The 26759-nt window shown below is 39.0% G+C and overlaps 1 protein-coding gene across 1 annotated transcript in view; it reads right to left on the reverse strand.

Annotated features, from left to right (window-relative positions):
- POLR1A (RNA polymerase I subunit A) overlaps positions 1 to 26759 on the reverse strand; it is a gene marked incomplete in the record, with an annotated part of 56654 nt that overhangs the window by 12332 nt on the left and 17563 nt on the right. The window contains 20 exon segments of the mRNA XM_072406593.1: positions 1560 to 1667; positions 4070 to 4196; positions 5719 to 5876; positions 8459 to 8594; positions 9046 to 9213; positions 9888 to 10102; positions 11311 to 11532; positions 18163 to 18328; positions 18628 to 18710; positions 19314 to 19466; positions 20301 to 20399; positions 20730 to 20888; positions 21156 to 21238; positions 21500 to 21683; positions 22187 to 22336; positions 23701 to 23892; positions 24536 to 24790; positions 25079 to 25306; positions 25959 to 26081; positions 26715 to 26759. Of these exon segments, the coding sequence (XP_072262694.1) occupies positions 1560 to 1667; positions 4070 to 4196; positions 5719 to 5876; positions 8459 to 8594; positions 9046 to 9213; positions 9888 to 10102; positions 11311 to 11532; positions 18163 to 18328; positions 18628 to 18710; positions 19314 to 19466; positions 20301 to 20399; positions 20730 to 20888; positions 21156 to 21238; positions 21500 to 21683; positions 22187 to 22336; positions 23701 to 23892; positions 24536 to 24790; positions 25079 to 25306; positions 25959 to 26081; positions 26715 to 26759 (3054 nt within the window).

The following is a 26759-nucleotide window of genomic DNA, read 5'->3' on the forward strand; positions in this document are numbered from 1 at the left end:
ACCATCATGGGTCATTCTGCCATCCAAGCATGATCCATCCATCATGGGTCATTCTGCCATCCAAGCATGATCCATCTATTATGGGTCACTTGGTCATACAAGCATGGTCCAACCATCATGAGTCAGGTGCCAAACAAGCATGATCCAATCATTATGGGCTGTGCAAGCACGAACCAACAGTCATCCAATTTTTTTAGTCCACAATTTTGACCAAAAAATGGTAAAGCCTGTGTCACATAAGCGGTCTGGTTTATAAAGGAAAGTGAGTGTTGACAATATACTTCTGACACTCCCAGGCACCAGCTTATCGAAAATCAAACATCAGCAATTGGAGAAGATTTTATAAGTTATCACTATCACATACCTTCCTTTCTGTAGATCATCTCCCTTATTCAGTGATAAGAAAACCTTAAAAGGCCTTCAGCTCGCTTGAGAGCAATGTGTGCAGCAAACATTTACTAAGCATTATTTACCAGCAGATATCAAGCAGCTTTGTTGAAGCTTTAGTAGCAACCCTCAGATCTGGTTTTGGCATATTAAATACAGATGAGTGTTGGCTCATGCGGGATGTTGTGCATAACTTTAAACAACCAGGTTTTACCAGGCTTTCAGTGGGTTTCACATAGTGCCAAAGCTTACTGAAGCCTGCCAACAACTTGCTTACAGTCATTACTCCCATTATGATCGCTATTTATTTTTGTAAGACAGAATATTCTTTGAAGACAAATGAAAACGGTATGCTTTGTTAAAACTTGCTATTTGCCTTGCTCCTATGCAAAAAAAAAATACTAAATCCAAATCAGAGAGATAAGAAACAATAAAAAAATGTATATATAAATGATATATTAGGCAGGGACCGAAATTAGGAGTTAATTTTCAGAAGGTAATTGTATTTGGAATGATTCATTATAATGGCTCATTGTGATTGGCTGTTCATTCATTCCTGGCACCTACAGGGGAAGCCGGTGTTCTGGCAACCAATTTTGACAGCTGCGACAGTGATCAGACAGGTAAGAATACTTATAGCAGAAAGCACATTGCCTGTCCCTTTTATTGCCTTGTGCCAAATTTTTAATGGGGTGTTTTGCGTTCTCTGCACATTCTTGTTTAACCTTCGCAGACCATGGTAAATTATAGTTTTGTTTGCCAGTTACCAATTTCTTCTCTCCCATGCTCACAAACAACAATGCTTCCAAATATTTACTGCCTCCCCAAAGCCGCATTACAGAATGACTGAGGCAAGTGCAGATAGAAGTGATTCAAAGAGCTTTACATCAACCTGATCACTTTTATCTGTTATTCACAAAAAAGTGAACCTTTCCCTTTCACAATGCCCTGTGCCTACAACCACCTTTCCATAATACTTTCCCCATCCCTACCTTGTTCATTTTGGATTAAACATTTTTGTTAAAAAGAGATAGCAGTTTGAGTTCCCATGCTTTTATATGAATCTATATTCACCACAGATCAGTGAGTGCTATAGAGTCCCTGTGTGTAAATGAAATCAGTTGTCACTGCCCAACATCCTTATTTACAAGTCTAAAAATTGTAACACAAACCTCTTCTTCTTGTTTCTTTTTTCTATTTGCATCAGTAGCATCTGCATCTCCTTCTTCAGCCTCTGCATTCATTATAGTTGGTTCTTCATTTGCTCCTTCCTGACCCTCCTGTTGAGATAAGCGACAAGAGATGTGACTTCATATCAGTTCTACAGGCTACATTACAATTCATTTACTAGATTGTAAGCTCTTCGGGGCAGGGTCCTCTCCTCCTATATCACTGTCTGTATTAGTCTGTCATTTGCAATCCCTATTTAATGTACAGCGCTGCGTAATATGTTGTCGCTATATAAATCCTGTTTATTAATAATAATAATAATAATAATAATAATAATAATAATATAAGGCTGTCTCGCTGGTTATGTTCTTTAGCAATAGTGATTTGGTTTAAAATATAAAGGTGACATTTGTATTTTCTATGTGTGTGCTTAAAAGATTTATGGCAAATAATGGAAAACCCTCCATCTAACTTTATTATAGCTGATGGACATGAATGCATGTGGCGTACATATCTGGTATTAAAGCAGGACTAAACCTGTAAAATAAAATAAAAAAATTGAAGCAGGCAGCTCTTTACTGCAGGAGACACATCCTACGTCTCTTTCGCAATAAAGCAACTTGATTTGCCTATTTTCCATCTTCTGTTGAATGTACAATGAGTTACGCATGCATGTAAGATCTCAGCATACCTGACTGCTGCTTGCAAGCAATAGTTACAATTTTCTATCCTGACCTATCAAGGATGAATATGTCGGCACTAGAAATGGAGCGAGGAGGGGGGAGTTTAGTTCCAGTTAAAAATGTTACCATCACCTTTACAGAACTGAGACAGAGGGAGAAGCAACACATGAAATCAGTTGTGTTATGTGTGATAAGTAGGAGCATGCTTTTATAAAGGGAAAGCAAGAGATCAGAGAGATGAGCTCAGTCTGCAGACACAAATAGCAAATTGGAGCAAGGAAAAGACCTAAAAAGCATTATCTTCAGCAGAAAATAAAATAAGGACCCTACCATGCCATACAGGGTTAAGTATAGCGCTGAAAGGACTAAAATACAAATCAATTGTCAAGTTACACAAAATCAATATTAGGCCCGGGGTATTTAGGATTTAATGACCCCTGGGCAAGAAAGGCTTAAGGGAGAGTCTCTATGGAGCTCTACAATCCGTCCATATTGTATTTACTTTATCAGACAACAAGTCAAGCAGGTTTAAGGCTGCATTACTAAAACCAGACATTTATCTTCAATCGTTTGTCAGCTCATTAAGATATGAGAATCAATAAAACAGTGCTTCACATTTGGCTGTGATCTTGGCATAGTGGCCCAGCAATCAAAAGAAATACTAAACATTGCAGTTATTTCTGTATTACTTCCTGCTTTATAATAATAAAACCAGCTGGAGGACTTGATAAGAACCCGATTGCTACGCATGATGTCCGGAATTTTTTAGTCCCAGGCAGAACAGATACACCACTGTCATAAATCTGCATTTACAGATATCGGTGTAGGTTTCTAAATCAGGCATGCAATCTATCAATAAAGTGAGACCGTCACCTTGCCCTTATGCACTTATAACAATTCGTTCCTGTGGCTAAAATTGGCTGCATCAGTGACATAAAAGCATTGGAGAGGTCATTGCAATAGTCATGTGATAGTGCCCAGGTCTAGCAATTAGCTGCAAGCCCCCCAATTTTGCAGGGTAATAGTAAATGACAGGTATTCTCGCTGATTGCTGAGGATTTAACTAATAATTGTGGCTTTATTAGATTTACTCTCGTGGTGACAATGGTTGGGACGTGTAAGGAATTATGCAAATGAGACACAGACAAAAACCTACTTTGTTTGAAAAGACCCTGCAACGACCCCTTTCTGGACCAGATCCCCTTTTCCATCCCCTATATCACCTTACATGACTTTAAATGTAGCTGCCAGGGGAGGAGCACTGAGGAATACTAGAAAATGGCCATTCCCAAGCAGAGTTCCTCTAGAAGTTGCTAGGGGTTCCTTGAGCTACGGCTGATTAACCTCCCATAGAATGGTGCATACATAGTTCCAGACCAACAGACAGAATGACGTAGTTGTACTGGGACTGCCAATATCACATCTCTATTGGCAGCACCCAACACAGATCTCTATAATAGGTAAGTAATATATAAATAAATACATTAAATACATATCTCCCATGCAGCATGCTCCATTTTCACCCAAGGCACATCACTGAGCTAGGCCCATTAAACACAATGAATTCTGCCTTGAGCAACACAACCAAGGGACATAGTGTGAATGGGTCCTATAGAAGTTTTGTTGTCATTTTTATCTCACTGGCCTAAAATACATTTGGCTTGTAGAATTACATTCAACTTGTATACACCTCGGTGACATCAATCATCCCAGTCATGCCCCTCATGTAAGTTTTGGCTTCATCAGACTTGCAGGAATTCTATTGACTCTTGCTGTGGATAGGGACTGCAAAGGACATAAAATACAGGGTGACTCTTGTGTCTACTTACCTGGGCTTCCGTATCCTCCCCATCTTCATCCAAATCTATCCGTGTTGCTCTGCGGGCAGTAAGATCCCTGTAGTTGGAAAGTTTTGAACTTCTCCTTTTAATGGCATCAAGCATTATTTTGAAAAACCTGCAGAAGTGAAAGAATTTATTAAAAGATATGAACAAATCTGACATTCTGATAAATCTCTCAATACGAGGGGGTGCTGAGAAGTTCCTGGCTTTGCCCCCTTCCAGATGAAATAGAAAAATGAGTGTGGGGGCATATGACAGCCTAATATCTTAGTATGTAACTGTGCAAATATCAGGTCTTTGCGATTCCTAAAACTTTTTTCCGTGATGGCAGAGGCACAAGCAAGTTTCACGTCGTTGGATTTACGGGCCGTCATGAAGTTTTTGTTTCTCCAGGGCCCATTTTAAAGCTGCACAGGACTTTTTTGGCTAGGTTAGTGACTGAGGATGAAACCTGGCTCCAAATCTATGATCCTGAAACCAAGGAACAGTCAAAGGAATGGCGCCACAGCGGTTCCCTGTGGCCGAAGAAGTTCCAAACCCAGAAATCGGCCAAAAAAGTCATGGCGTACGTTTTCTGGGACAAAGACGGTATTCCGTTGGTGGTCTACCTACCCCAGGGCTCTAGTATCACCAGACAGTCTTATGCTAACCTCCTGAACCAGCTGAAGGAGGCAATTAAGACATAATGCAGTGGAAAGTTGACCAAAGGGATCCTTTTTTTTTTTTTGTTTGCAGGACAATGCACCTGCGCACACGTCCAACATTGTGGCTGCAAAATTGAACACCCTGGGTTTCCAATTGGTCCACCATCCCCCCTACTCACCTGACCTGGCCCTTCGGACTATTATCTGTTCCGGAATTTGAAGAAACACCTGCAGGCAACATTTTGAGGACATTTCCGACGTAAAAACAGCTGCTGAGAGCTGGTTTGCGGCCCAAAGGATTTTTATTTGAGCGGTGTAGAAAAGCTGCAACTACACTGTACCAAGTGTATCAGTCTCAGGGGGAATATGTTGAATAAATGTGTTATTTCACAACTCTGACTCTTATTTCTGGGAAAAGCCAGGAACTTCTCAGCACCGCCTGGTACAACTAGAAAGTAGAACTAACACAATCATACCAGAAGACCCTCTAGTTCATTGCATTTTCCAATGAGATTTCATATCACATGGTTCTACCCTCATCTAGGCACTGCAGACTGAAATATGCGATTTTTACCCTTTACATGTACATTTTCTACCTACAAATAGTAACCTGCAAGCTGCAAGGTTTGTCAATAAACTCATATTTACTTCCTTTGGATTAGCGAAAAGGGTTTTTGTTATATTGGTGATACTTATAACTTTCTGTTCACAACAAAAAAGGTTATAAAGACAATGCTGCGGAAAGGGGGACCTTTGTAACCACTAGAAAATGGAGTAGCCAGGGCTGCCAACATAAATTTTGGATTTCACAAACATTGTCAGCTCAAAACAGGAATGAAGGGGCACAATACGTTTTTGGAACATGAAAAGTTAAATTTAGGTCCTTGACACTCGTATAAAACAAGTTTTTTTTTTTCCCTTGACATTCTTTAAGGACCCCTACCAAAGAAGATCTATATATTTTACGCCCCCACCTGATGACATTGAACCTACCTGGTCTCCATAAAGTGAAGAATGTCTTCAGGTTCCAAGCATTTCTCCTGTTTGTAATACTCGTATGGTAAGAAATGGAACTTAAGTTTGTACTCTTGGTATTTTTGGGACTTCTCTTCTAACCGGAAGCTTTCCTCCACATCCAATTTATGCATCACCTGTAACCATGACAAGAAAAATCTAAAATCTTTCATGTTGCATGCACATCTCGGGATCTTTGTAGGGTGATGAGTTTTTTTTAAACTCTTCTAAGTACCAAAAGCAATGGCATTATAGAACCTAAAGTAGGTGTTTCTACACACCTCAATTCCCCCATGGTGACAGGTAGTGCTACATGTTCAAGCAGCCCTTCCCATATTAATCTATGCCAAACTGTAAATAGCCATTGTGTTGAAGTGTCTGGGAATGCAGTAGTGGGTCCGCAGGAGGCCAAAGAAGTGTCTATAAAATGAATGGTTCAATACATAACATTCACCAACCATTTACCTAACACAATATACAAATATGAACGCCCTTCAATGTGCAACAACAAGGAATGCAATCACATTTTCATATCGGTTTCACAGGTTCAAGTCGAGTCTTAATATTTAATTTCTTTCATTAAAATGGATTCCAGAATCAATAACAAACACACATTAATAAAAAAGATAACACAATCAGCAAATGCTTTCTGTATAAAGAGTTGAGTGTATTCCAAATTCTTTCACATTTGGTATACTTTTGGTTAAAAACTACTAATGCTTTAGATATTGTACTAGGTGTGTAAAATGCGATATGAGGTTTGCTGGTCTCGCAGTACACCATGAGTTTATGCAGGAAGGAAAGAAGACGATATCCTTCAGACCCTCTCTCTCTATCTCTAACAAACTCGAGACAGCAGGTGGTTTTCATCTCAGAATGCCCATGTATATCAGTAATTTTAAACAAAACAAGAAGTAGAAGTTATTTCTTAGTGAACCTATTAACTACTAGCCACACTAGTATTTGTAAAGACTTATGCCAACTTCCTGCATTGGGATTTTATTGCTCATTTTATCTACCAGCATTTGGCTTCAATGCTCATCCATTCCAACCACACAGGGATGTGTCACCTAACACAGCCCCAACCTAAAGATAAGCCACACATTCTCATATTTAGTAAACTAAGTGAACAAGAGCCCAAATTGGCGCACAGTGGGAGCAAAAATTAATATGTTGCATTTTTTTGCAATTCAGTTATAGGCAAAAAAAGTCATACAGAACAAACCCAAAAGTGTTATTTTCATTGTCCGCCAAGGGCACGAATCAAAGAATTCCTCAAATATTTCCAGGTGAAGAAACTTCCAGGTTCATATATTTAAATGGCAGTAACGGATTCCCACCAGGGAATGTTTGTGGCAAGTTTTTAAAATATATTGTTGTAATCTGATCTGGTTGCATTAAAATTCCAATGTCAGGATTTATTTTTTACAGTTATAGAAACAGTCAATGACATAAAACCCGTGGGAGCCAGGGCACATTAAATCGTAAACAAACAAGCTTAATATTCTGAGGACAAAACCACTTCTTGATATCATCTACAAAGACACGTCATCTGTTTTTTTTGGAGAAGATAAATGGTTACTGTCAAATGATTCATGAAAAGAAAGCCAACCACATTTTAGAATGTCATCATTTGTTTGTGATAACTACTAATAGGTTTTAGCATATAAAGACACATGACCGTGAGATCTTTTAAATTTGACTTTAAGTGCAAGAACTACAAGCTGCATCCAATTCCTTCCGCTGCCCAGAAAAATGACCTATGCACCCTCCATAACTCAATGTATTTTTTAAACAGTTTGAGTTGTAAGGGTATAAATAGAAAATTAGTTTCAAAAGATAATGTCCCGATTCTCTGGAACGGTCTTCCTCGTCCTATTCCGTTTGATCCGATGTTCCACTTATTTAAAAGAACACTCAAAACACACCTTTTGAGACTTGCCTACCCGTCTTCTGTCTCTTAAAACACTCACCAATACCCATCACTCCATATCCCCCCTCCTCGTGTGTGAGACTTCCCCCACTGTGTAGATTGTAAGCTCTCCGTAGCAGGGTCCTCTTCCCTGCCTGTGTCACTGTCTGTAACTTTCTGTCATTGGCTACCGCTATCATATGTACAACGCTGCGTAATATATGTTGGCGCTATATAAATGCTGTATAATATTAATAATTTCTATATAATTCTGTATACATTTTATGTTTGCCTTTGTACTTACCAAATAAATGTTTAAATTAAAAATAAAATAAGTATCTTTCAAGATGCAAACTTTCTGCATCAAGAAGGGCACAGGCAGCCCTGAAGAAGAGAGGTTCCACATCCCTTGAAACATGTTGGATATGTTGTATGCCAGTGATTTGGCATACAACTGGCATACAATCTACAATCAGGTGGAACTTTTAAGCCTTTCTACTAACAAACAACGCTCCTCACCAACCTGCACAATCTTCCAATGCTTTAAAAGATCCACACTTCAAGACCCTTCAAGAGTTGAGTAACCAAAGTTCCCATTCACCACCAAAAAGATGTAGCAATACCGCACACATATACCTGCATAACAATTAAAAACCCGATAGACATTCTAACACTTCCCTCTCGATCCAAGGGCTAAAAATGGCTTAGGACGCCCCAGGAACGTAAATATTTCCTCTAATAAGGTAACAAGAGATGATAGAAAAAGGCTAAAGAAATTTTGCATAATCCTTAAAACTATTAAATTACCTCCGATAGATGCACTCGAGTCAGCCACTTTTTCAGGTTCTGTACTTTCTTAATGGATTTCCTGGTGGGTAGCACAGGAACTCGCATCATAGGAGTTCCAATATTGGAGCTGGCAACCAGCAGGATTTCTCTAAGCCTGTAAATATTAACAAAAGTAGTAAGAGCAAACCCAGCAATAATTCGGCAGTGTCAAAGCACAAAACCATGCTATCTCTTTTAATGCAGAGATGTTTGTATATGATTTAAGGTAGATCTAAAGCCAGTCTGTAAAATCCTAAATATTTATTTTTTTTGTACTTTGAAATGTCACTAAATCTTTTTCACAAAAATCTTTTTTTTTTATTTTTTTAGATTCCAGGTTATAAGGTGATAATACTTTGTTCCTGCCATCTTTCTGAGTGGAACCTCTGGCTTCACATACTTTTAATGAATGCACCATGAAAGTTTGTCATAAAGAGTAGATGGCATTTCTACTCTCAATATAAATGGACACAAAAGTTAAATGTGCATCAGGCAAGTAAATAGTAGCAGGGTGGGCGTAAATCACAATATCAATGATGAATTCTGGCTTTACCTACAATGCTTACCTGGGAATACCCAAGGTGACATTCATTTCTCCTCTACCAGCAAAGTGAAAGGTGTTCAGTGTCATCTGTGTAGAAGGCTCCCCAATGCTCTGAGCTGCCAGAAGCCCCACAGCCTCACCGGGATCACATAGAGCTCTCTGCCACTTTAGCTGCAGCAACGTTCCCAAACTGCAGGGACAAAAAACACATTTTTAGTGCACATCAGCCAGAATTTGCAGAAAGAATTTACAGGCAGTTGCCATGTTTCTCTTGGTCAGCTTTTCTTTGAACTGCATTTTGGGGCGGATTGCTGCATGAGTCAAATGGTCAAAATCATTTGGGGTTTCAGCAACAGTATAGTCCAATGTTTCTCAAGCAGAGTTCCTCCAGAGGTTTTTAGGGGTTCCTTGAGCAATGAACAATTTGTGTGTCTCAGGTCAGTTTAACTGACAACAATATTTTTTTGGCCATCTGAAAGGGTGATATTCATCCCTATGACCAGAAGCACTCTTTCTAAAGACCACCACCCTAATGTACTGTGAGCTGTGGATATAGAAATGATAGCAGGGGTTCTCTAAACACCTAAAATGTAGTTCAAAGGTTCATCCATAAAAGTTGAGAAAAACTGTCATAGTCATTTTCCCAAGACTTAATTGAAACATCATTATTAAGGAAAACCAAAATGCGTTTCCTGAACAATTTGCTGCTGCAACTGCTTACCACCATCAATTGCTGAAGCTTTTAATGACTTACAAAGTTACATATACAAATACATATGCACATACACAAAAGACAACACGAAAAAGAAAGTAAATCCTAATGTCCCAGCATGAGTTTACACCACAATGCAAGTTGCCACATACCTGTCAGCTGAAATATCAGACGTGCGGTAAGCCTTGCTCCCCTCAGCATAGACCTTCTGGCTGTATTGATCCACTTTCTCTTGGAAGGATTCAGATACAGATCCAAAATACAGATCTGGCCGGAAGACTGACAAGCAAGGGTCAGGAAGATGAGCTGCCCGCTTTATGTATTTCTTCCGAGACTTCTTATCCAAGGAGAACCAACTATTTATCAGCTGGAAAAAAAGACCATATTTACAGTCACTAATAATAAATATAAGTACATTATTCCAATGCGTATGGCATTAGGAAGAGTCCAATATTTTGGCTACAGTAGGGTAAATGTAAAGCCGATGCTATTTAAGATTTTTGGGACCACTTCTGGGTCAAAAGTAATATATCTGTAACAGTTTGCCCAGGATTATTTACAGTCTACAACTAATCAGGAGGGAAAAGTTCACATTTCAGCACGAGAGTTTCATTTAAATAGTTATGGATAACTTGTATTTTTAACTTGGCTCAGGGTTGTATTAAGAACCCCCTCTATCATCTCAGAAAGAGTTCTGGACTCACTTTCAGATTTGATGGAACCTTATCTTATATCCTGATATAGGATAGAGGCAGGGTTCTCTCCCTAGCCCCCTTTTAGATGGACGTGCCACCCGGCATTTTTCAGTGACCACCAGGATGTTTTTGGAAGGTTACTGAAAAGTTGGGTCACAATTCAGGGACCACCACCCACCTACAACTTCTCCCACTCAAAATAAAAAAAATAAAAAAACGGGGGAATTTAAAATGCATAACTGTCTCCGTTTTATCCTCCTTAACATGAAAAAGTTACATTTCATAGTCTTAACCTTTGCGTTTTGTGATGCTTTATTAACCGCCTTTTACACACCAAAAGCGGAAACCCCGAGCCACACTTGGGGTAGGGAAGAAAAAAAAATCCTATTTGCTCCCCTTGATCCAGCGGCATCCTCAGCGATCCCCAGATGGTTTCTGCATCACATCCTCCGCTCGATTGATGTGATGCGGAAAAGCTTCGGTGTGCTGGGGAGGTGTGGCCGTGCGGGAAATTTAAAAGCAGAAAATTTGATCACAGAAAAGTTATAAAAATAATTCCGAATAAATCCAAAAGTTTATTCTATAATTGGAACCTTGTTTGGACAAATTAAAAAATAAAGTTTTTTTAAATAAAGTTTATTTTATTTATAAAATTATTAACTTTTATTATATTATTATATAAACAATATTATTATTATATTATAATTTATGATTTGTGTTTCAAACGTTATCATACCCGGAAGTTATTCCTAAGAATTACAGGCCTAAAATATCAAGCACCAAAATTTCCACGCAAAAGCAGTGTACCGCTTTTGAGATAAAAATACGGACATAATTAGAACGCCAGAGGGTTAATATGGGCAGGAAGTCAGCGTCTCACCTGCTTGGCAGCCAGTTCCCTGCCGTTCTCTAAATTCTCAGTTCCACAAATGGCCCTGACAGCAGCCATCTTCTTCTGGGAGTACAACAAGAAAGCTCCCAATCTCTGGTACGGTGTGGGGTGCTTGGCTTTCCATTTCCTAATAGCATGGCTTTGACGGGCTGCTTGCTCAGAGTCTATCTTTGACAGGACCTCATCCAATCGCTTGGCCTGCTTTATAACCTGATACAGATAAAAAAAAAAAAAAAAAATATACAAAATGAGACTTATAGGCATTCATTCCATGTAAATAAGACTATTTTAAAAAGTTTCTTTACAAGCCTAAACCAATTTTTATATAGTTTACCAGCAATATAAACAATTTTTGGCTCTCAAAAAAGCATGGAATGCCTTGTGGATTTCTCTCTTAACCAAGCAAAATGATCTCTGTCATTGGAGTACAGCTAATTACATACTTCAGTGTTCTCCCCAGAATCTTTGAGCTTGATGCACCACCCAACACATTTCAGTAATCACCCAGCTGTTTTTAAGTGGTTACCGAAAAGTTCAGTCACAATACAGGGGCAGCCACCAACTCCAACTTCTTCCCATCCAGCTTTAAAAAAATATCCTGAAGAGAATACTGGACCTCGACAAAAACTCCATCAGATATTTTTTTCTTTTTATGTCTCAAATGGACAGATTTCACTTCTAGGCAACCTAGGTTTTTTTTCTCCAAAACCTTTTGGCTAGATACATACGTCAGATGATTCTCATCAGATATTCACCTCAGGGCTGATATCGGATAAGAATCTGGCATGTGTACAGCGCTCGTCGTCCAGATAACCAACCTGGCGGATCCACGGATGACAGACAATAGTAATGGAAGTGAAGGGAAGAGAGCGCAGTATGGTGCCGGTCAGTCGTTCTCCCCCTCCCCTCTCCATAGAGAAGAATGGCACTCAATGGAAAAATCCTTTCCAAAGACAATATTGCACCAGTCTTTGTTTAGATAAATAGGAAGAGTATTTCTGACTTTCACACAATCATTTGCTGGATATTGTGACTATAGAAGTTTGTGGGTTTACAACAATTGTCATTGGTACCTTTGCTGTCCAGGTACACATACTGTGAATGGAATAATCATCTAGTTGTTATTATTGAACACTGGCAATGTATACTAGCTTTTAATATACAAAATTACCAATCTGAACATAATTAAAAAAAAAAAAAAAACAGATGAAAAATCCTTTTCTCCTAAAGTCTGAAAATTCTTCTCATCCATGGTGCCAGTCACAAGACTTAGGATGAGCCACTGGTCATGAGATCCATTAACGTGGCTTGGGTTAGCCTCCAGCACAACTAAGCAGCGGTACCGTCCATCCCGATCAGCAGACACAATGTGACCAGCAGCTCTGTGTTAGACACATGGCCAGCACAAAATTCAGAATATTAGACACATACACGTATTATAACATTTGGTAATGAGTGAGAAATTATGAAAAGTTAGTAGCTGTGCATTGCTCAAAGCGCACCAGGCTGTCAAAGCCTTGCTAAACTTAACTTCTTAACTTCTAGAAGAAAATCAATAATTGGGTTTCAAAGGTTGCAGTGTGGAGAATTCTACACCAGGATCCATTATTAACATACAGAAACATCTATAGTAAACATTGTAAATTCCAGCTGGAGAAGGCTTTATGGCCCCAGGGAGTCAATGTATTGCCCCTGTCCATGTATACCATATGGCACATAGTACATATAATGCTCTTCCATAGAATTACCTTCCATGGCAACCTAAACCCACACCCCATCGAATGCACACATGCCCAACCTATATGATCTATGTTTGGGTAAAAAAGTTTACAAATACTTTGCCTTCTACAAAAGTCAGCTTGTTCTACTAAGCAAGAGTAGTTTTTTTTTCCTAAGGAAGACTGCTAAATACCTGTATTCTTCATTTTCAGCACATTAAATTTAGTAATAGCCTAAATAATAAATAGTCTAACCACAGATGATTTTGTAAAGGGGTCACATTTTAAATGTGGGAGAGCTTGATTTATGCATTTAAATTTGCAGCATTTATAGCAAGACACTGAGTCACAATAAGAACATCCTCCATAACGTGTTCAGGTGACATAATTGGCTTTGCAGCACTAGGATATTGGGTTTAAATCCTGGCTACACCACTACCTGCATGGCGTCCTCATGTTTTCAACCACAACATTTACAATACCAAAAAAAACACTTATTGGTGGGTTAACTGGCTAGTTTTGCACTCGTGAAGAACCTGGATCTACGGGACGAGCATTCAAGCTGCTGGCAAGGTGCTGATGTGGTAATTGTGCATTTTTAGATATTGAAAAAGAAAGCTCTTTTTAGGCACCTAAATATTAGGCTTAAAAAGGTAAAAAATACACGTTATTTAATTCCCGACACGTTTCGCCCTAAGAGGTCTTCATCAGGGGATCTTTGAGTAACACCACTGGGGATGTAGGTACTCAACCTTCAGTATTTTCAGGATAGACAACATAGAAATTAAACTACGTGGAGTGGGGAAGAATGATGTCAAATAACATAACAGTCAGGTGTCAGAAGGGTAGGTTTAGAAAGTTTATTTTATGGTAACCGCTCACAGGAGTAAGGAAGTTAATTCATATGAAAAAAACACTGTAGGGGATATATACCAGTTATTAAAATAATTAAGAAAATATCACTTGGAAAAAAGAACCACTACATGATGAGAGTAATCAAATTGTATATTCCTATGATGATTTCCTATATTACCAAAGTATGTATTTCAGATATTCAATCTTGATAGTCTCAGTGAAAGAAGAAAATTATTCTGGACCAGATGTTAATGATTAACAACACCCAAAGGGTGTTATTTTTGGGTGCACAAAATATGGAGAAAAAGGGCCACCTGTAAGCATACATCCACCTAGATTATTAGGCCAAATATTTAGGTGCCTAAGAAAAGCCTTTTTTTCTTTCTTTCTTTCTTCTTCTATATCTATTGGTTTAGGCTTGGCACCACCACTATCTCTTGACAGACTAAAAAGTTTTTCTCCTAGTGCACTTCCCCTTCCCGTCTGCATTCCCTCCAAATTACTTTATTGATATGTTTTATTTATTTGTTTTTGGAGTGCTGCAGAAAGCATCATAATTTGACTGCTGGCAGCACTAAACGCTACTAGTACCCGTCACTGCTGCCCCTATTCATTCCATATGGGGCTATTGCAAGGAGATGCTACCATGTAGAAGTGGTTCCTGGTATGAGGCACTACAATCTCACTGCAGGTGTGAACCTAGACTAATTTTGTTTTATCCATTGCCTGCCCTTCTGCAATAAAAACATGCTGGCTTAAAAATGGAACGGGGATATATATTTTCACCTAATGCTGTCTATTCTTTTCTCAATTCATGTGCTGCAGTGCAGAATATGGCTGGAAGTTAACATAAAAACAGAGTTTAGGGCTTATACTATTTGTTAATAAAATACCTTTGTTTTGTATTTCTAAATAATTGAATTTCTTAGTGACCCTGTAATAACATATGGCTGCTGTAGATTTTTTTTTATATTGTATGATCTGAAGTTGTCATTCTGAAATGTTTCCAGTGTGCTATCCTCACACATATTATAATGTGTGATCCAGCTAAGCAGCAAAGTAAGTAGCCCAAATGGCAGAGCTTTTTGGGGATTTGCTGGGGGAAAGAAAAGTAGAGACAGTGAGAAAAGCAGCATCCTAGTTCTAAATATCTGGGCAGTCCTCAACCCAGAATGTTTTTTAAGCTGGGTGGCAAGAAACTTTAGGCGGGTGGTGGCCCCTGTATTGTGACCCAACGCATCAGTAACCACCCAAAAACAGCCAGGTGGTTACTGAAATGTGCCGGGTGGTGCGCCCGGCTAAAAGGGGCTGGGGAGAACACTGCTGGGAATTATGGATATGTAACTATGCCACTTCTCTTGAGAGATATATGGTCCACAGCCCTTACGAAGAGCCTACGGCTATGTACACACATCAGACAGTTCTCTCCTTAGGGCTGGTATCGGACAAGAATCTGGCGTGTGTACGGTGGCTGTCCAACGGTCCAACGACAATCATGGATCCGTCCTGACGGATTCTTGAACGACTGCAATGCAAGTGAAGGTTAGAGAATGCATCGGGTGCCCCTTGCTTGTCCCCCCCCCCCGTATAGAGCAGAATGGAACTGTATCTACAGCAATTGTTCATTCGTCTTTGAATCGTTTCCAATAAAAAAAAAATATAACATGGCCACGTAGCCTAAGGCTTTGTACACATGTGCAATAATTGACATTGGAAAGGGTCTTTCACGACTAACGACTGCATGATGCATGAATGAGTGCTGTACATACGGCACTGTTCTGCTCTATGGGGAAGGGAGGGGGCAGAACAACGGAACGGCACCCTGCTGCGCTCCCTCCCCTTCACTTCAACTAAGATAGCTCATCGTCCATCGTCTGTGGATCCCCTAGAAAGGTCGTTCGGACGTCGATCGCTGTACACACTCCAGATTCTCGTCCGGTATAGGCCCTGAGCTGATTAACGTATGAGAACCAGTGTACGTAGCCTTAGACCCAGTGAATGTCTTGAGGCACCAGATACAACCATCAAACTTTTCATGTTTCTGCATTAAAACAGAGAAAAAGCACAATGGTTAGAGCTGTGTAAATGCCAATTACTGCAGAAAGGAAAATGAATTGCAGGCAAATGGAGGTAATCCATGACCATTCAAATTCAGGGGCTTATCTGGTACCTTTTAAACCTAAAGCTACGTACACACGTCAGATTTTTATTGCCCGATAATCGGCATCGGCCAATTATCGGGCGAAAATCTGCCGTGTGTACAGTCGGTGTCGTCCATCGTCCGGACGACATCGTGCAGTCCCTTGTCGTTGGAAAGGATCGTGAAAGATCCTTTCCAACGACAAAAATTGGAAGTGTGTACGCAGCTTTAGTCAAATGAAGGAATGGGAGATCAAAGCTGCTACTATCTTGTCAAGGAACCCATTCTCCCCTAATCCATATAGGACACACTGTACAAACATTTACAGAATAGATAAGAGACACAAAAAAACCTTATCTAGGACTTTTAATCCATATTGATTATTACCCAGACCATAAAGATAATGTAACTAGAGATAAGGAAATAAATAAATAACCCAACATTGATTATTAACATGACATCAACCTCACATACATGCACCTAAACACCTTTATATCAGAAGTATGATGTGATCATTCTAAATAACGTATCATTTTATGATCAAAATTAGGTAGATAAATAGGATTTTTGTAAACGCCTTAAAAAAAACTTTTCTTGGATTCCTGAGGGGCAAATATGTTTTGTGGATATAAAAAAAAGAGATGGATACACAAACATTCAACTGCAGACAACAAAGGAGGACACCTCTGAGGATAATACAAAGCAAATAAAATTGTACCAAAAGAATGAGGATTGTCAAAGTCGGCATCTATTACCTGCAAGTAAGGTGCACAGTGAAGGTCATACAATAGTCATAGAATAGACCATCCAGGGTCATACAATAGAACATCCAGTTCTAACCAGGCGTGGAAGCCCTTTACATTAAACATTAGATCCGAACAAGGCAAGCTTTTTATGTACTTATATATTATATAATATAGATTTATGTATTTAGTTCATTCAGAACCAACTCAGCCAGATAGTGCCAGATATTCAAAATTTGATGTATCTTGCAGGCAGTGGCGCTGAGCAGGTGCTCTCTATAACCTCTAAAGTTCCCATATCAACAAGGTGTCTTACACTGCTATCCAATGCAAGGACTGAATTTGAAGCTGAAAACATCTAGGGATGTGAAAAAGAAACTTCCATGGCTCTAAAATGACTCATCTGAAAGACTTGGAAACACATAACCCAAAAACCACCATGAGGAATACTAGTTAGCTAAATGGTCCACAGCTGACTTCTGGAGTTCCACAGATCTTCCAGTTAGGAAATCCCAATTGTGATGGGAAACATTTTGATTATTAGAAAAAAAAAAAAACAACTACCAGAGCCCTCAACAAGGATCTCAGGGAAACCCTGGAGACAATACCTACAGAAGTGACTGGAATGAAGGGGTGACGGATAAAGTGCAAGAACGAGAAGGGAAGCAAAAGGAAGGCAATATTCCTGCAATTTGATAAAATAAGCAAAACACTAAGGGGAACAAAGAAGGCATACCATACACAAGAAACCTTTTTTTTCCTTTTCGTACTATTTCTGTATAGCCTAAAGGTGTAGAAGTCTGCAACCTGAAATTCTTCACATTCCCTGGTAAGAGATTGCTCTTACATTGCTTATCCTAATCAAAAGCGATGCAAATAGCTTTCTTAATAAGAACGCCCAGAATAGTTCAGGTGGGAACATAGGGCCTGATTTTTTTAAAGTTCTCTAAGGCTGGAGAGGATACACTTTCTTTGGTGAAACTGGGTGATCCAGCAAACCTGGAATAAATCTGGTCCTGGATTGAAAACATTTGCTAACAAATAGCAAAAATGTTTTCAGAAATCTATTCCGGGGTTTACTGGATCACCCAGCTTTACTGATGTAAGTGTATTTGCTCCAGCCTTGTGGAGCTTTAATAAATCAAGCCCATGGAATGCAGACCGACCTGTTTGGTATTTAACCTGGAAACAGTGTGGTGAAACATCTATTTGTTCAAAACAGAAAACTTATGAATCTGCGACAACCTTTGCCTAAATCCTTAAATACCATAGCCGTCAATATCACTTATGGACTTTATTACTATATATGTGAACCCAAAAATTAGTCATTAAAGAAAATAACTTTTAATATGAATTTCCGACAGTACAGTAAAATGTGCCATACCTCATAATTATCAGCAATGAATGGGAACAGCTTTGGCTGTAGAAACTGTGTCTTGGGAACATCCAGCCCATCTTCTCCATACAGAAACTGAATCACACTGCCATCGCTGTCACGCACTGTGAGATCATATTGGACAACTAGACCTTCCAGATGTTTAATAACACACCTGTACAGGGGAAAAGGCTTTTGTCATTCTGATCCAAAAGGTGATATCTTAATACAATCTTATAGTAATATTTTGAGAAAATAAAGTGCTAAAAAGGTATCATTGTAAATGTTGTCAAGTTTACAGCACATATGCCTGTAAGAGTAAAACGCAATTAGCTAAAGAGAAGGGATATGTTTTTTAACATGATAGAAGGGTTTCTTAATCTTAAAATTGGCAATATATGTTAACTTACAGCAGACAGAGGTTTGTAAATTATGTCAAAGATGATATAGCCTACACACTAGAAGAATACTGACCTCTGCAAGTATCCAGAACGACTTGTTTTCACAGCAGTGTCTACCAAGCCTTCTCTCCCAGCCATACAATGGAAGAAGAATTCCTAGGATAAAAGATCTTTTTTGTTTAGGAAGTAGAAACAATTGGGATGTCCATACAATATAGAAATGCTTTTTGATATAGTAGAGGTGCACTGAACTTGCATAAGACAGCCTCCTAAGGGTAATGCTGCCATTTTTTATGCTATTATTATTATTATCTACCCGACCGTTAAACCCGACCTTGGTTCGGGTTTATCGATTTTGCAAATTTTATTTAATTTTATTAAAAGTAATTTTTTTTTTTTTTTCTTTAACAGGCTCCATTCTTCTAAGAAGGCTTTCCACAAGATTTTGGAGAATGTCTGTGGGCATTTGTGCCCATTCAGCTATGTATGCATATATGAGGTCAGGTACTGATGCTGGATGAGAGGGGTTATCTTACAATCAGCATTCTAATTGATCCCAGTGATTATCAGGAGGGTTGGAGTTAGGCCTCGCTAACCACTAAAATGTACATGAAATTAGTCATGTACAAATGCACAAAACACTGTAAAAGGACTGGGTTTCCTCTTTAAAAAAGTTGAAGAAAATAGGTTAACAGCTAACACAACTAATGCTAGAAACAAAGTACGCGTTTGTCCAAGGTGACATAATGCTAAAGTTACCGAAGGTTTGATGCCAGTAAGAAAGCGTCCGGTTACGAAACCACCGGATCCCGGTGAGAAGTCGTAGGGCTTGAAACAAGGCAAAGACTTTCCTGATGGCATCAGCGGTGGTCGTCGACCTTCCAATTCGATCTGACCAAGCAGACAGGAAATCTGTGAAGAATAGGACAGTCACTAGTCAAGATGCCCATTTACTAGCAGAAAAAGGCAATCCATTAACACAAAGGGAAGCATGTTAATATGACCCAATCAACACAGGGTTACTTGTACTCAAGGTAAAACTCTGTAAATGTAAATTACCCAATGCTAACGATTCCTGCAACCCTTCTATTAAAATGTTGTTGCTTTTAATTTTTGGCTGCAACACATTTATGCTGTGTTGGATAGGAGCCGCCCCTGCTGCAAGCTATGATTCCTTCCAGGAACTTGTACAACCTGTAGTGGTATACAGGAGACGCTTAGATATATGGTGACAGGGACACTTTAATGACTTGGTATTGCTCCAGGCTGGGAATAGGCGAAGGGATTAGGTATATTTTATAACTACCAGTATACCTGTCTGTATTGTGTCCAAGCTTTTTTTTCCCCACAGTCCCCTGCACAGAACATCACATTGAGAAGTTATGCACCATTTGCCAAACAGGATCTTCTGTATTACAAAATGCTGACAATTTTGCATGTTTTAGGCACTGAGAGCTGGTAGGGGAGTTCAGTTAAATTAAAGAAAGGAAAGAAACACAGGCAGGACTTGGGGTGTAATGATTTTTCTTTACAGTACACTAAGCCAGAAGGCAACACAGAAGGTGTTGAAAGTGGATTCACTTATCTGAACATACATGGCAGGGCTGAGCAAAACTGAAATATTTCTGAAGGTAAAAACCACAAAAAATTTGTACATTTACATTTTTTCATGGGAAAGAAGGGTTGGACTTAAAAAGGAATTTGGTAAATGAGTGAAAAAAAAAAGTAAAAGAAGTAAAAGAATACCTGCATAGTATTCACTGTTGAACCTTTGGCTCCAGACAGAACCATCAGCTGCAAGTTATTCTCTGGGAAACGTCTGTGCAGACCCAATGGCATGCAGACCTAGAGAATACAAGAACCAAAACAAGACTTGCATGAAATATCTACAAAGAAAATGATAATTTGACCACCTAAAAGTTACAATAGTTCGAGAGCACTTCATAAATGAAAGAAAGATTCATAAATGTGTACATTGGCTTTATCAAGCATAAAAGCTTAAAGGATGGGAAAAATAAAAGGTGTTTGTTTATTCAGGGAGAAGGAACTAGGATCTTGTGAAGCAACATGGAGCATATGATCAAGTGACAGAGTCCAGACAAAATATCAAAGCCCCACCAATATCACCACCACCTGGCTAGTGACAGAACATTTGCCATTTATCCAAAAACTCACCTTATTGATTTCATTGCTGAACTTGTTAACTTCTTCCTTAAATTTCAAATCCACCATGTTGAAGTCCCTTTGGTCTTTGTTTAGATGGGCATCCTGCCACTTCCCCACGGCCTCCTCGTCTGAAGCCATCTCTGAGAGGTTGAAAGCAGCTCTAACAGCCTAGAAAACAAAGCTGCCCTATTAAACATACTGTTGTTATGCTGTTGTTATACAGCATGATAAATCAATTTTCTCTGGAAGGACCATAATAGAAAGCAGCTTCCTATTGTTTATTAGGGGTTACAGAAAGATTTCAAAACATTTTGGCTTTAAGATTATGTAAGAAGCAGAAGAGATTATTACTTGGATCCATGTTTTTTAGATATCACATAAAGACCAATTTATAAAGATAATTAGAAAACACATTAATTATATCATCTAACTTACATGTCCACCACAACGCGCAGAACTTTCCACAATCTTCTCTCTTTTAGAATCAGCATAGGGTCGAACCAGAATGTCCTCCACTCCTAGAAATCATCAAAATCAGTGACTGACAGCTTTAAATAGCAAGCAGCATTGGCAGCAAAAACATAAGAGGCCGAGCTGAACATCTTCCCACTATAAATTGTGTAAAGAGTCATTTCAATTATCAATGCATGTGAAAAGCACCGTTACATAAATAGCCCCATCCCCCTTTGCTCTTATTCATTAATCAAACTGGCTGCCATTGTTTAGTATAAAGACAGTTTTATTATTTGTTACTCCAGCAAATTGATTATTCCACTTACCCATGGTAAAGCCACGATAGAGCTGCAAGTAAGCCGTGAAGAGGCGAGCCAGGCAGGTGAGAAGGTTTCCGCTGGTCTCTCCACCATACAGCTCATAGCAAGAGTGAACAAGTCCAAAGGATGAGCTGCCATATTGAGCTTTGTCTAAGACACCGCATAGCAATTCTCCACTACGGATAATAACCTGCAAAGGTGGTGAAGGGAGGAGAAATATTAAGAAACAATGTATCTGCAGTAGATCATACTATGAGGAATAAAAGAGATATTTTAGTTCTGTGTAGAGGAAAGTGTCCGAAATACCCAATAAAACTATTTAATTGCCAAACATTGACCATGCCGGAACTATTTGTTCTGACCATTCTTTTTCAAATTTATATGAACTGTTAATTTGAAGCAAATTGTTGGAATTGATTTCCCTCAATTTCTTTCAGACCATGGCAGTACTTTACACCAATACCAATCACAAATCATGACAACCCACCACCTCCATAGTCCATCATTCAAACCCTGACTGTTCTTTTATAAAAGTTTCAGCTCTCAGTTTTGTTATCTTTCTTGAAAAGAGGGTCTGTCCATGGTCAAACCTTGTGGTAAACCACACTTTATATGTTAGAAAATAAAAAAAAAAAGTGATAAACTAAAGCTATTACAGGAAAGTCAATAAAGCAAAACAACTGTATTACTTACTTGAGACTCGCACATGGACTCAGAGTTGAAGCCTGGTATTTGCTTGTATGGGGGTTTCACCCATGCCTTCCCACCAATCTTTGCTTTTCCTGTTAAGTTAAGAGGCTTGTGATGATCTGGAATTACGTTGATAAGTAACGTAGAAACTACCTGTGTTAGAACAAACAGAAAAAGCGTAAAAATATACTCATTTCAGCAAAAAACAAACAAAAAAAAGTCGTAGTAGTAACATACTACAATGTAGATGTAAGTTCAGCTGCTGGAATACCAACTTTTTATATATTAATCAGTTGCTAACATTGGTAATAACATGGTGGGACTACAGCACCACCTGGTGGGAATAAATACATACCACAAATACATAACAGCATGATAATATTGCAGATACAATTGGAAAATAATTCCTAATATGATATTTTCAGGTCTATAAAATCTTCTCCGGACTAGGGATAAATGGATCCATGTAGGTGTGTCTTTACACAGGTGAAAATATATACCTAATGCCTTTTTCTTGACGTTGCAACCATGCCAAACCACTAGGGGTGCCACCATTAAACAAAGTGACATGACGTGCTGGCAAAACATTTTCATCTGATTGTTGTGACACCATCCACCACCCTGCATACAGGGATGAGGGGTAGTCTGATGTGCAATGAATTTAGAATTTACTTGTATTCATTTATATGAAATGTACACGTTAAAGTTTGTCTGTAATCTAAAATTAATTCATAGAACAAACCTGAGACAACAGTATATTAACAGAACAGATTTGTCTAACAAAATAAAATATTGACACATCGGAATGTAGTTGCCATTTATTAAAGAGACTTGTTAACATTGTAATATAATGAGAAACATGGCCCTTATCATGCATTACTATGTGTTGCAGATCATTGGGATGGAAAAATATGTCTGTTGTAGTGCATTTCAATGGGACTATTAGTCTCAATACATCCGAGTATTAACAAATACTCTACTGTCAGAATAATGGTCTGTCACCCTGCCAGATCAACCAGATTATTCCTTAACATTGCTCTGTGCATTACTGGAGTCTATAGGCAATTCACGTGAGTGCATTCACCCATAGCTGTGCCAATTTCACATCAACACATGCTCACTATATGTATATAAAATGGGCCAACTTAAGACAGTGGAGTAGATTAGAAGTGCCCCCTTTTCTTTTATTCTCATCATGTAAAAAATACATACCAGGATAAGGCATGAATGAGAGCACTGTTATCCCCAGCCCCTTTTAGCAGGGTGGTGCACACGGCCCTTTTGGTAACCACTAGGCTGTTTTTGGGTGGTTACTGAAAGGCTGAGATACAAATACAGGGGCTGCCATCCACCTACAGCTTCTTCCCACCCAGTTTAAAGAAATTCTGGGGAAAATATTGTAAAAGTACCCTTTCAAAAACAAGCAAAAAGCAAAGAACATATTAAGGGAAAGAAAAACTTTGGCCATCATCAGGAAATAAGGATTTATAACAGTTATAGCTGTTGATTTGCTTTACCTGCTTGCCTGTCCACAGTTTGCATGGTTTCATGATTGCTGGTGGGAGTGTTTTTACCCGGCCTCTCTTATCTGTCAGACCCCTGTAGACCAACTCCATGTACTGTTCTCTGGTGAAGAAGCAACCTCGGGTGGTCATACTAGCCCCGGACACCATGTGATCCTGGATCAGACCTGCCAATGGTGTCCCATCCTTTGTAGAATAAAAAAAAAAAAGTGTTTAAATGAAAGTAGCAGACAACATGAAACACAAAAAATCATAATTTTTTTCAGGAGATATTCAGATTTCTGGACTAGGTGAATGATTTGTTTCTGTTCAAATCACTATAACATGATCACCAAAAATAGCATTACTTTTATATATTGCAGCCCACCAGACTTTTCTTTTGGCGGCTAAATTTTTTTCTTTATTTACTCCCTAAGAGGCTGCTAATAACATACTTACTGTCCTAGTGACCACGCTCTCTCCATACTGTGGAGTAGCATCATTATTGTTCCAGGCTGCTTCTAATTGGCTACAACCCCCTCATGTTGTTTTGTGGTTAACAGATAATAGCTGGGAAACCACCAAGCCTTGAATCAAAGGAGACCAGCTGAAAAGTATTTCTGCAGCCATGGCAATGTGATTACTATAATTATCTTGAATTTATATAGCACCAACATATTATATAGTGTTGTACAGAGTCATATTAGTAAATGGGCGTCAGAGGAACTCACAATCTAACGCCCCCTCTTTAATTTAGGGCCACTTTAGTAAGACGCCAACAAACATTGACAGTGGAGTAGATGGTCTTGAAGCTCTAAAAACAAACAGGAACATTTTAGATCTATAGTACCTTAGGCACCAAATATTGCTGATCAGTACACGCTAAGGTGTAGGCCTCTGCCCGGCCTAGTTCACTCTGAGGGAAGTGAGCATTCATTTCGTCTCCATCAAAATCAGCATTGTAGGCCTTGCAATTGGCATAGTGCAGCCTCAGGACCTTCTCCCCAGGAAGTATCCGAGCTTTGTGGGCCTGTATGGACGGTCTGTGTAAGGTGGGCTGCCGGTTAAGCAGCAGGACATCTCCACTCTTCACATGGCGATACACCTGTATGACATGACACAATGAGCATTAAGAATCGCAAAGACCTGATATTTGCAAGTGAGGAAAAACTAAAGTACCCAAATGAAACCCAAGCAAATTGTGCCTTGGCCAACATGAAACTCCTAAACCCTAGTGCAGTAATGCAAAAGTGCAAGCCACCAAGGCATGCGTCTCCAGCATTCCTATCAGATACTCAAGGCCAGAGAAGAAACAGAAAAGTTCCAACCAGTATGTCCACTTTGAAGCAAAAATACTCAACATTACTGAAACAATACTCATTTTGAGACTCACAATCTTGGAAGTCAATTTTTGCTTGCCGGTGGATGGAGTGAGGAGCTGCTTTGCAATGGCTTCCCTCTGTGCGGTATCAGCAGAGCTCAATATTGTACGTGAGCCATCTTCATTGACCACTATGGTGGCTCCAGGGTGGAGACTCGGCCCATTCATAACAGCCTGTCTCAGCTCCTGCACGTTCCATGGCGTAACGGGCTGGGGGTAGGTCAGCTTTGTAGCAAACACCTTACAGAGAAAATAAAAAAAGGTCAATCAGCAGGCAAGACCAGAACGTCAATTATACAAAGCTCTCTTTCTATAACACACACAATATTAAGACATTTTTCCTCTGGTGGATTGAATTAGGCATATCCTGCTACCATAAAGGAAGGTAATTCATGATGTATAAGTGATTCTATCAATAACGATAGCAGATGCTATATTCTCTTGTAGTTAAATTTACAGTAGTTTCCATTTAAAGGCTAGCACATATGGAAGAATCAGATGCACGGTCAGGTATTTTTGTCTGTGTCCCTATTGAGGACAGTAAATGTTAAAGTGACAGATGTGATGAAAAATTACCGGTAGTATTTTGCAGCTCACCAGTCCTTTCATGTGATTGATGGCTGCATTATTTTTTTTTTTTTTTATTTGCAAGCTTTTTCTCTCTTTATTTTTTATCAGTAACATTTCCTGATCTAGGGTAAGAACTTCAACTCAACGTACTGTATCTATGGGGAAGAAGCGTGACCCCAGGACAGGACTTGAAACAGAAACCACAAGAGATTTGTATATGACAAGTGTCCAGTGACTAATGGAGGACCTGTAAGCTATTCTTACTCAGTACTGCCCATCTTCTGTATACCAAGAATAACCACATTATATGCTTTTTACATACCATTGGTATTCCAATCTCATTGGTGTTGATGTACATGTCAGGACATATAACAGATCGTGCAGCATAGTCCACACGTTTTCCCATCATGTGTTTCCGAAACAAACCTTCTTTCTTTTCCAGGATCTACAATAAAATACAAATTGCAGATAAAAACAAAGCATCTCAATAAAGACATTGGAAAGCTAAGTCAAATGTTTTGGGTTATTTTTGGACAGTGTTTCCCAACTAGCCTACCTAGAGGCTAAAATTTTTTATTGTTGTCCTGTGATTGACAAGTTCCACCTTACTTCTCATCTTTGTGACGTTAGGAAAACCTCTCTGAAAGCTCAACATTACTAAAACAAAATCTTCATTTTATTTTTATTACTGAGCTGTGTAATTTCCAAGTCACCAAACAAATGGGATGAAAAGGGGTGAGTCACATGCTTTCCAATACCAGGGAGTACTGGATATTTGGTTTGACATTTGGTTACGGTAGACAAATAAAGCAAAAGTATATACTGCTGGGATGGAGGGATGAGGAGGCACCATTAGGACCCTGTTGCTTATTCCATGGGCCAAACCAGCTCCATGATTTAAACATGCATATTTCTAGAAATGTCACCGTTAGAATTTCCATCCAAAACTTTTTCTTTTAATCTCCCTACCTCTGCGAGGAACAATGAGTAAAGATTTATTGTTCTATTACTCTTATAGCATGTCAGAATCTCTAAGTTTATCCATTTCAGTGTGAACTCTCAACATTATTGCTCTGACCTGCCGGATTCCAGGGAGCTTGTCCGTCACCAGCTTGTCCATATC

Source organism: Pyxicephalus adspersus, chromosome 3, assembly GCF_032062135.1.
Source record: "Pyxicephalus adspersus chromosome 3, UCB_Pads_2.0, whole genome shotgun sequence".
In the NCBI taxonomy this organism is placed as follows: domain Eukaryota; kingdom Metazoa; phylum Chordata; class Amphibia; order Anura; family Pyxicephalidae; genus Pyxicephalus; species Pyxicephalus adspersus.